Genomic DNA, 11,030 nt, shown 5'->3' on the forward strand with positions numbered 1-11,030 from the left:
TTTTCTTGGAGGGGACAGTACTGAAGTCTTGCAAGTCATATGGAAGTTATGTTCCAGCGATCTGCACTTGTCAAAGAATAACTGTTTCCCCAGAGCCAAGTTATGACATCAGTGGCACCTGCCAAAAATTATAGCACAGATCAAATGTGGTATTCAGAGTTTGTGCCCTGTAACTGTCTGGTCATTCCGCTTAGTGTGTTGCAGACTTCACAAAATGAGACTGTGGGTTTGGGTTTTTCCCCCCTGCCATTAAACTAATTCACAATAGCAGATGTCATCACTCCCAAATAAAAATAAGTGACGGATTAATAGATTTCATCAGTTATTCCTGGCAGTTGCAGTCCTCTTGAAAAAGGGAACCCAGAGGTAAAACTGACACTATTCAGTAATCACTCAAGAAATCCGTACTTTGACAGAAGAGGAAGCTACTGTACAATCAAAGTAAGCATTTATATTCTTGTATTTTGCCAAAATAAGATTTTCTCTTCCTATCTTGATTATTAAACACACCTAGACATACACGCATATATATTTATTATATTTTTTGTTAAATTATGTGAATTTGAATTATGCTTTCTTCTTCTTCTTCCCTCCATGACCTTGAATTCTGTATATTATGGTATACTTTATTGGGAGATAAATTGGGAGATTTATAAAATATCAGAGGCATCCTGCCTCTGTTTTGTTTTAATCTAATCTTAACTTCAGTTATTAACCTGTTATTTATCCCTATGTCTGGCTTTGGTATTACTAGAACTTCTGTACTACACATACTTCAGCTGAAAGGAAAACCACGTAAAATGAACATGTGAGGGAATATTCATCTTAATGATGTATTCTATAAGCATAATTTAAAACTTATTACAGCATAAAGTTTTTTTTATATTAAAAAAGAACATAAACAGGCTTTGAACTCATATATTGTACTGTAACTATTCTATAATGCTGGCAAATATTGTATGCTAAGGCAAACAAACCCCAGTGAAGGGCGAAAGGAATAGGAGAGTAATTAGTGGCCTAACAAAGAAAATAGCTTATGGTCATGATATGACCCAAGGGACTGAGTTCATTGAAATCAAAAGTAATTTTTCCATTGTTTACAATGGTCTTCAAAAAATTCTGTAGTGAGTGTAAAAAATTCTTCCAGAAACATGGTCATGTTCAATATCAAAATTGGCTGAATCATCAAATTTATCTAGAGTATTAAAATTAGCCTTATCTCCACCTTTTAGAAAGGAAATATGTTTAAGATACAAAAAACAATCATTATTGTTAAAGATTTTCTTCTTTCAGCAAACTTTGTTAGAAATTTGTTAGAAATAAAATTTAGAAATGTTAAAACATTATTTTATTTTGCTGGTTAAAATATTTTCCAATAAGAAAAAAAAAAGGTTGGTTTATTTTTTTTAGCCAAACCAAATGATTTTTTAAATTACATATCATTTTGATTTAAAATTACTTTGACATTTTTCTCAAACTATGTTCAGTCAACAGCTTTACTGAATGCCTTAAAAGACTTCTCACTAAAAAGTAAGGTTTTCAGAGAATCTCATTGTATGCACAAGTATTGTCTCTCCATTTAAATTACTGAATTTTTGAGACAATGGGTGCTCAAGACATGTATTAAGTAGACTACAAAGTGTAAAAAATGCCTCCTGAAGCTTCAGACAATATTTTCTTCTTTTGTTTGTTTATTTTCGATAAAGGTTACTAAAAATAGCACTTTTGTTCAAAATATCAAGAGCCATTTCTGATTTCAAACATTTCTCTGGCAAGAGTCTGAAGTAGAAATACAATTACAAAGTGTGTCAAAGAGAAATTCCTCACATTAGATATTTCTTCAAAATCCTTTTTGTACCTCAGTGGAGGTTGTCAAAGGTTACAATAATTCAAAATGTACAGACCAGGAAAGGACTAAAACCAGAGCATTTGGAAACATGCTAATGTAACACCTTTCCAAAGCACATTCAGCCTGCACATCAGTTTAAAAGGCAGAAGGCTGTACCACTGGCTGTTTCTATATCAATTTTGGGGCAGTGAATAAAGGTTGTGCATATAATAATTTCCATCTAAAAGCAGAATTTCTTCTCCCTTGCACTGGAGAGATCTGTTGAGGAAAAACATTCATCATTCACACTTTGAATCTCCTTTAAACATGCTCTGGGAGAGCAGCAGCTCTCTGAGATAACATATATGTAAATGCTATCTGTGTTTTGTGAGTGAGTGGGTGCCTTACAGATCATTGCATAGCCATGTGATTTATGGTTTGCTTATAAACAGGAGATTTTTCTTTTACAGTGCCATTAATTTTATTTACTATTATGTCTTCTTGTGGACATTCGCTATAAATTAATAATTCTTTAACAGACAAATTAGTTCCCATAAATGATGAATGCTGTAAAAAAATCCTTTCATATGCACATACACATCTTTCTCATAGTTGAGGTTCAGAGTTAATACATAAGCCACTTGAGCCAAGATCCAAGTTTTACCTTTATTTAAATTTTGTTTTATCAGCTCAACTCCCCAAAACAGCAGTCAACGATATTTCAAGTGGGCAGGTAGGACTGCACAACCCATACAGAAACAGTCCTTCCTCAACCATCTTAGTTGAAGATGTCATAAGGGACCCTGCCTTGCACCAGTGTTATACACATTTTAGTAGCCCTTTATAGGAAATGTACTGCTGAAAGTTTCATAATACAAATTTTCAGTCCATAAGTGATACTTACACTGAATCAAGTCTTCTGAATGAATCATTTTCAACCTATGGAAGTGTTGCTGTTGCTTATTTTACTTTCATATCAGCAGAAAAACATGTAAAACAACCTCCTGTTAGTAGCCAGAAAGACATCTCCTGGACTTCCCTTTAATTTGTCTGGAATTATAACCTGGCAATCCAAAATGAAAACAAAGATGATAACCACTTTTCCTTGCTCACTTTCCATCGAGGTAACACTAGTGGAGTGACTCTAAGAAAAGTGTGTTTTTGACTTACAGAGGAAATCTAACTGTCCTGCTAGTTTCTGAACCATGACATATGTGAGTGAAGGAATCAAGAAGTTTGCCAAAATTAAGTCAGATTGTTAGTGTAACTCCAATTTATGTTATTGGGACATCTACAAAGAAAGCAGAAAACCACTCAACTGCAACAACAAAACATGTTTTCTAGAGCAATAATAATTTTTTTGATACAAAGAAAAGAAAACTAAAGAACAACTCACAAATCCAAACCAAGCTCCTAAGCAGAATCTTTCAATTGGCAAAAAAAGAAGGTATTACACAGTATATGTGAACTCTAATCTGTGTACATGGATGTCGTAATGCCAGGCTCAAAGAAAGGATGCTTTCACATACCATACCACAAGAGAAGCTGGCTAATAATGCCAGACAGCACCATCTTCAAAAGTCTTACACCAAGAATCTGTCTTAGCCAGGACCACAGCAATACCACGTGAAAGATTCAACTGTCTCTGTTTTTCCTGGGAATTATTATCAAGTCAGAAGTTCTTGGCTTGCAGGAAGTCCCACAGACACGCCAGACTGACATCTGCAGAAGTATTTCCATCCTTTGGGTACCTGTATGACCACAGCTTGTTCCTCTGACTAGAGCAGCCAAGATTTAAGGCAGGCAAAACCCTCATGCACCTCCAAAAGATCTAACCAATTTAGACCTCAGATAAAGACTGGAGGCCCTCTTTGTACCACTCGAAGAGTATCTACTAGAAGTTTAATAATCATAAAAATGTAATCTTTAATAAAAGGTTAATGTGTTATGGCAGACTTTTACATGAGCCAAAGTATAATAGGGTTTGGAGAGCAAACCTACTCAGACAGTTTGTCAGCAGCTTGCACTTGGCTTCTGAGGCAACAGGATAATTACCTGAACAGTGTCAAATGGGCAGCTGCTACTGAGAGAAGAGCCTTTAAATGGTGCAAAGACCCAGGTGACCTGTTGATCTAGGAATGATGAAATAATCATATTCCATCACTCACTATTACCAGAGCGTTTATTCTAACACTGCCTAAAGCCTATAGAATTAAGATTCAGATAGGGCATGTTCCAGTGTGTCTGTGACATGCATACGTTTTTGCAGGATGAAGCTTTAAATAATACTGTTATTTTAGGGCCTCAGAGTGAGATAAAAGATCATTAAAAGATTATCCATATTTCCATTTAGACAATATCATAAATAAACAAAGCACATTTAGCAAAAGGAGGTAGTAGAACTGATGTACCCACACCAGTGTAACAATTACTGATGTACCCCACTATGCTACAGCTACAGCATCCCCAGTTCACAGCAAAGGAAACACCAGAAAACTGTTGTTTGCCTCAGATGAAAATATCTGATTGTTCTGGTGATATTGTAGCTCTTGCTGACCTTGCTGTGAAGAAGACCAGTATCCTAACAACTCAAGCATGTCTGATATTCCATTGCATAGGAGATTATATTACATGGACTAACCAGTTCACACTTGCTACTCGAGTTGGACTGTGCCAGCCTTTAAGCAACTGGACTTCTCCATGAAAAAATATTGCATCTGGAAGAGATTTTTCTTTTTGTTAAGAAAGTTTTTCAGTCCGGTCAGACTTAGCACCAAGTTTGGCAAAGTTATTTGTTGTTATTGATCTTTCTGAAAAAGAGGTTTATGAAAATTATGCCAAATCTGAAATATTACATCTAGGGAGATGCCAAGATCTGACTTACGTACCCATTTAAAACTTCAGGACTTTAACATACAGTATTTGATAGGAAGACCTTACACAAGTCTGCCTTCATTGTGTTGCATCTGACCGTCCTTTTCTTTTTCTCTGATCTTCTCCTTACAACATTGCACAACTCAAAGGTTTCCTCAGATTGGCCTACATTAGCATAATCTTTATAGCATTTATTAAGGATAGCTTATAATATATGACACTGTCTATAAAGCAGACTCAAAAGTATGTATCAGTGTCTATGAGGTATTAATTCATCAGCATTACAGAGTGGACAGACAGCAAAAGTATCTAGTGACAGCAGAGTATACATGAACACAAGGAAGCAAAGGAATTTCACAGGAACCTTCAAATTATGTGCTGATCTAGTCATAGAAAACTCAGGAACATGGGTTTGGGGTTTGGTTTTTTTCTTGCCTCCTCCCACCTGCTGGAGGGTTTTAGTGTAGGAGACTGATGCAGGAAATACTGTTTCACAGCAGGGGTAGAAGTATAAGGGGTTGTTGGTACCTTATTTAACATCATAGCAAAGCAACAGCAACCAATATAGTACAGCAACAAATATAGTATGGCAACAAATATAGTACATGATGGAATTTTTCTAATTATTTCATTTGGGAATAGACAGCAGAACTTAACTTTTCAAAGTACCATTAAGATCTGATAACCAAGGTATATTTGGTAATATCAGCAAGTGCATCAGTCATGCTGAGAATTTTAAAACCTTCCATGTTTGAATACTATGCATTTAGCAAGGAGAAATTCACCTCATTTCCATCCTTTTTCTCATTTATTGGAACTCATCTCTATATTTTAACAAGCTCTACTTTTAACAACATTTAAGACTGAATTTTGATAAATTAAAGAACATGGCCATAACAAGTTCCCCAGGGCTTTGTACTCTGTGTGCTTTAACTTTGAGTTGATAATTCCCCTGCATATTTTGTACTTTATATCATTGGAGTAGTAAAAGGAATCATTTAAGAGCAATGTATACCCTTTGGATAGCAACCATCTACGATCTCTTTTAAAACTGCAGGAGGCAGAGGAAGGGAAAGCCCTTCACAACATCTTATCTGAACTTCACTGAAAATGGCACTATATTTGGACTATCCCAAATCCTTCCAAAACCAGTTAAAATCTCACACATCCTGAGGCCTCCACAACATTTCAGTGAACTGTACTATGCGTAGCCATTACTCAGTCATTATATTACAAAAATATAAGTATACAATTTAATTATCACCCAAGGCCTGTTCCAATGCCTTGTATTTTCCTTCAAGGCAGAGTAAGCATCAGTTACTTATTCTTCTCAGGTAACATGTTTTATTTTAATAGCACTCCATGAGAAAGAAATTGCAAAGGGCTAAGCAACACGGTATCTGCCTCAGGTTAGACTCCTGACTGTTCTGACCTCCAAATTGTTTTTCAGAAAATGAGCACGCATACCAACTCTAGACGTTACAAAATGGGTGGTCATGATGCAGAAGAGCTGAAGAATTTCTGGGAAAAAGTCATCCAAGAGCAAACTAAGCAACGAGAAGGTGAAGAGTCTAGGTTAAGCAAAAGTGCCCTGAACAAGTAAGTGGTATTTTTTTCTTTTGCACAAGACCAGCAAGGCATGTCATCACGTGCTTTAAAATAAGGTAACCATTATTGTACTGCTTTATTCATAGCACAGATTGTGTTCTGGATCTTTGGCACTTTTCCTCTCACAGCTGCTTATCTCATATTTCCATGGCTCTTCTTCATGGAAACTCAGACACCCCTCACCCCTGAACCTCATGAGCATTCTTCAAAGGCCTTGGAGTATAGCCACAACTTTGGCACTATGGCTTGTGACAGCCAGAAAATATCAGGATTTTTACCTGGAACTGGTACAGCTACACAAATAAATAAAATAGTATTACATTAAAGGGACAGGCAAATCACTCATTTGATGTGTAGCACAAGCAAATCCATAGCGTCTTTACCATGTTTAACAGCCTTTTGCATCATATAAACCCAAAGACATAAACAGTACAATAAGATTTTCCTATGCCATGAAACAGATTTCATAAGCATTCTTGCTTATGACAGGTAAAAAATAAGGTTATTCAAATGTATTTAATATTTTTCCAAAATAGTATAAAACTCCAGGCATTGCCTAGGAAGAGTTGTGACTGGTATAGATACAACATACAAGTTTAGTAGACTGCTTCAAATACTTGCACAACCTGTTGCTCTTCATGAATCCCCTGACTAATAACAGATGGAGAAAGATTATAAGAAATACCTGTGTCTCTTGTGTTTTTTTCTGGTGGGGGTTTCTTCCTTAGGTTGACAAAGGTTCCCCTGCATAAACTTTCCTCAAAACTGGGACATTCAAATAAATTAATTTGACTTCAGTAAACTGGAATGTGCTGGTAAATGGCTGTTTCTTTGAAAAAACTGTCAGGTACTGTGACTCTAGTGCCCAAGGAGGAAGCTATTATCATTATTTTAAGGATGAAGAAATCAAGAACTGGGCAGGCCTCGTGTCCCAACAGAGTCAGATGTAGACAGTCCTGCTCCCAGCATCCTACTCCAGCTAATCAGTAATAGTCCCAAAACCAAATCACCAAGTTGCTGGAGGGAAAGCATGTATGACAAAACCCAGCACAGTGTTCAGCTGCACTGGAAACTTTTGTCACCCCAGCTTCATAAAAAAATATTGCAAGAAGACATCACAAACTAATTGCAATTAGGGGTGCAGAAAATACTTCTAGCTTCACAAAGTCAAAAATGTTAAAAGCTTGTATAAGATCTTCTCTGAACAGGAAAAAAATGCAGCAAAAGAATTTGGACTATGTCTTCACATACGTATGCAGTATGCCTTAACTGACTGATCACAATTGAAACAGACCCAGTCAAGTTCCTTCAAGGTCACTTTACCAAAGCCCAAATTGCTTGCAAAGTGTTCTCTAATTTAGAAAAAAAAAAAAAAAAAAAAAGATACCTTCAGGAGATAATAGACACTGTCATTACAAAATCCGTAGGTCCACTACCTCATGTAAGTGGCACCTGGGAGAATTAGATGGCTCTAAGTATAGGAAAGTGCTCTCTTTCTGACACCTAAGACATTAGTTGATAAGGAACACTGATGCCTTCAATGGCAAATTTTTGGTAAATACCTGCACCAATGTTTTCAGGCTTAACTATGGGCACAAGAGAATGGTGAAGCCCAGACACCGTAGACAAGAAAAGTTTAAAACACAATCTGAAAACAAACTCTGAAGCCAAACTACCACAAGCATTCATGTGAAACAGCTACTGCTAACTTTTTCTCAGATTAAATCATTGGCTGCTGTTCTTTTTAACACACCAAATGTAATATAAAAACCCATATATTCCATGATGCATTTGGCATTACCGTATGATACCTAATCCTATAGTATTACTGGGTCAGGTGTTTCATAACACCATTTCTTGTGGAAAGTGACTCGGCCAGCAATAACTTGAAGTGGTCCCTAGTGATTTTCTCTTTTGCCTGTACTATACTTATGTCTTGAAGCTATGTGGCTCCTCTTGCATGTGACATCAATTCCTTTCATTAAACACATACAAGGCCTGCAGAAATTTTGGTTACAAAATGGTTACTTTTTTTTTCTTATTCGTCGGAGTAAACCCAAATGGACATATTTAACGTTCTGCTTGCTCTTCTCCACAGCATTTTACAGGGAACTTGGGGGGTCAGGGGGTGTAACTGTATTTTTCAATTTATACATTGAATGACCTTACCGCATAGACAGTATTTCTGTGTGGCTTTGAGAATACCCCAGAGGAAAAACCAGAGCTCTTCGCACTGACAGTATTTCAGCAGTTGTTTGACTCATTAGGAATCCGGCAATGTCAACCACTGATAGCATCAGCACTATCCCTTTCTTCCCTGCATTCCCAATCTAGTAAGCTAGAGAGATGTGTAGATGGTAAATAAATATGGGACAAATGCTACAGTGATGAAAGAGAGGAAAGCTTCAACCCTGCTGAAAAGCCCTGGATACATTTGAAGGATATGGCTCAGTACTTGCTAAGCACTTGTTCTCTCTTTGCAGACTTCGTCATGAATGGACTCTGCGGCTGGAAGGACAAACAAGGCAGGTCCAGGCTCACAGGAAAACACAGAAAGAACAGATGATGATGATGGCTGTTGAGGCTGTTCCCTTGCCAGATAAAACTGTTGCTTAAAATTACTGTGAAAAAACAGAAAGCATTGAGCATGACTCTGACCTTCTGCACGCACCTATAAACCATCAGGTACACTGCTGAACAAGCAAAAGGTCAGAATCTGGCCCTTTTGCAGACTACTTACTGGAGTTACTAATAAAGTCCTACTAAAATTCAGTGCAAAAATAAGGCCACAGAACATAATCTTGAAAAAAAATGTAAAGGGACAGATAAGAAGCAAACACCTTTATTCTCCATGATATATTATTACTGCGATGCAGCAGGACTTTCTTATGTAACTCTGCATTTCCAAGTGACAACAACATATTTCTAGGGAAGAGGATCGCTTGTTTAATAGGAATAATACATTTAGACAGCTGCATGCAAAATTGCACATTTCCATTTAGAGAGCTTACAGAGTCTGGCTTAATGCAGATATAAGCTGTTCTGCCTGTCTTGATGAGCCACAGCAAAGGGAGTTAAGGATTAGTCTGATCAGTTGGGCAGAAGGAGAAATATATTCTTTAATGGAATCAGGCAATAACAATGAACTTTTCTGATCAACATATAAGAAAACTTGCAGATCTTAATCATTAAATGAACAGAGGAAAGGATTTTGACTTTCATGGGGTAGGTAAGAAGACTACTGAAGTTATTATGAACCAGTCTGAGAAATGTCAGAGCAAGTGAGTATGAAAGAGTTTGAAATAGGAGGCAGCAAATCACTTCATCTCAACAGCACAGGAATGCTTTGCAAGGTTTCACTTGCCATACCTGGTGTGCACTAATCCAAACACTTGCTGCATTTCATCTTCTTCTAGGTCAGGTGAAAAAGAGTGAGGAATAACTAAACACGGGGTAATAACAGTGTGTTCCATTTACCTATATGTCTGTGTATCTAAATATCATTTATTTTGGATGAAAACATTAACTTTTTATGTCTTAAATTAATTTCTTTGATATGCAAGAGTCATAAGTCTAAACAACTGTTTTTCTCTAACAATATTGAGCCATATGGAATTTTACCTTGCATCTTTCTATACACTGAAAAAGGAGATGGGAATAAATTTGATACATTTCACAACAAAACAAAAATTAAACCATTTACAGACCTCACAGAAATGCTTTTTTTATCCTTTTAAGACATTTCATTAAAACACACTGTTTTACAGAATGTTCCTACTTTTACACAGTGGCAGTCTCCTGTAGAAAAAATCATGTTAGGCCAAAAAAGTTGATAATTCAGGAAGGATTAAAACAATTAAAAACTTATAAAATGTTATTTGGTTATTGAACACTGAATGGAATGTAGAATCAGTCTCTTTTCATATAATCCAACCCAAAAAGAAATTGTTTCTTCGTGTTTTTTTTTTTCTATTAGAAAAGCAATGTGGAAAAATAAAGTTGTAGCTGCTTTTGCCTTTACAGACTGGTCTCTTTCTTCTGTGTTCATTTATTTCCCACTATTCTCTAAAAAGTTCTTTTGCTGCCACCCAAGCTATCTCTAGTGAAGAAGATCAAGCAGGACTTGAACCTGCTTCCACTTACATAAAAAACATAGTTCACTGTTCTGTAGCAGTAGCTAAAGGCCATAGACAGGGCCTATTGAAATGGAGAAACGCCAGGTTCCCCACTTCTGAAAACATGATCTACTAGATTTGCTAATTTAACCAGTGTTTTATGGTGGTGTAATGCCACACACATTAGTGAAGGTTACCCTTACTGTATGCCAGTGTGACAAGAAAAAGCTGTCCCAATAAGCATTTCTTGTTCTCTTACATTTAATGTCAATGTTTTAAATTATTAGGAACATTTTTATGACAGTATATCTGACTGTTTATGAAGCTATGTAAGACACAGGAAAAAGACCACGTAAGTAGATGCAATTCACATGCAGCAATTTACAGCACTTCCCAGAGAGTACACAAAAACCACCTTAGGTCTCCAAGCTTTTTCAGGAGCTCTAAGGAGGCCCAGGGATGTGTGAAATCACTTCTGCTATAAGCAGGCACCATCATATTGACTACACGCCAGAGAAGTACTGTGAGCATTGTTTATCTCTGCAAGTACCTGGAATCCATTTCAGTCACAAATGGGTTTCTGATACACCCACTGCGGTGCAGAG

The 11,030-nt window shown here is 36.7% G+C and overlaps 1 protein-coding gene across 1 annotated transcript; it reads left to right on the top strand.

The window, feature by feature from the left end:
* The first annotated feature begins 361 nt into the window (after positions 1-361).
* On the top strand, positions 362-10,241 carry LOC130142962 (protein FAM240B-like). The gene is made up of 3 exons (XM_056325470.1): positions 362-441; positions 6,153-6,301; positions 8,794-10,241. Exons 2-3 carry the CDS (start codon positions 6,156-6,158, stop codon positions 8,924-8,926), a joined length of 279 nt encoding a protein of 92 aa, XP_056181445.1. The 5' UTR covers positions 362-441; positions 6,153-6,155; the 3' UTR covers positions 8,927-10,241.
* The last annotated feature ends 789 nt before the right edge of the window (positions 10,242-11,030 follow it).

The sequence above is a fragment of the Falco biarmicus genome, chromosome Z, assembly GCF_023638135.1.
Source record: "Falco biarmicus isolate bFalBia1 chromosome Z, bFalBia1.pri, whole genome shotgun sequence".
Lineage (NCBI taxonomy): Eukaryota > Metazoa > Chordata > Aves > Falconiformes > Falconidae > Falco > Falco biarmicus.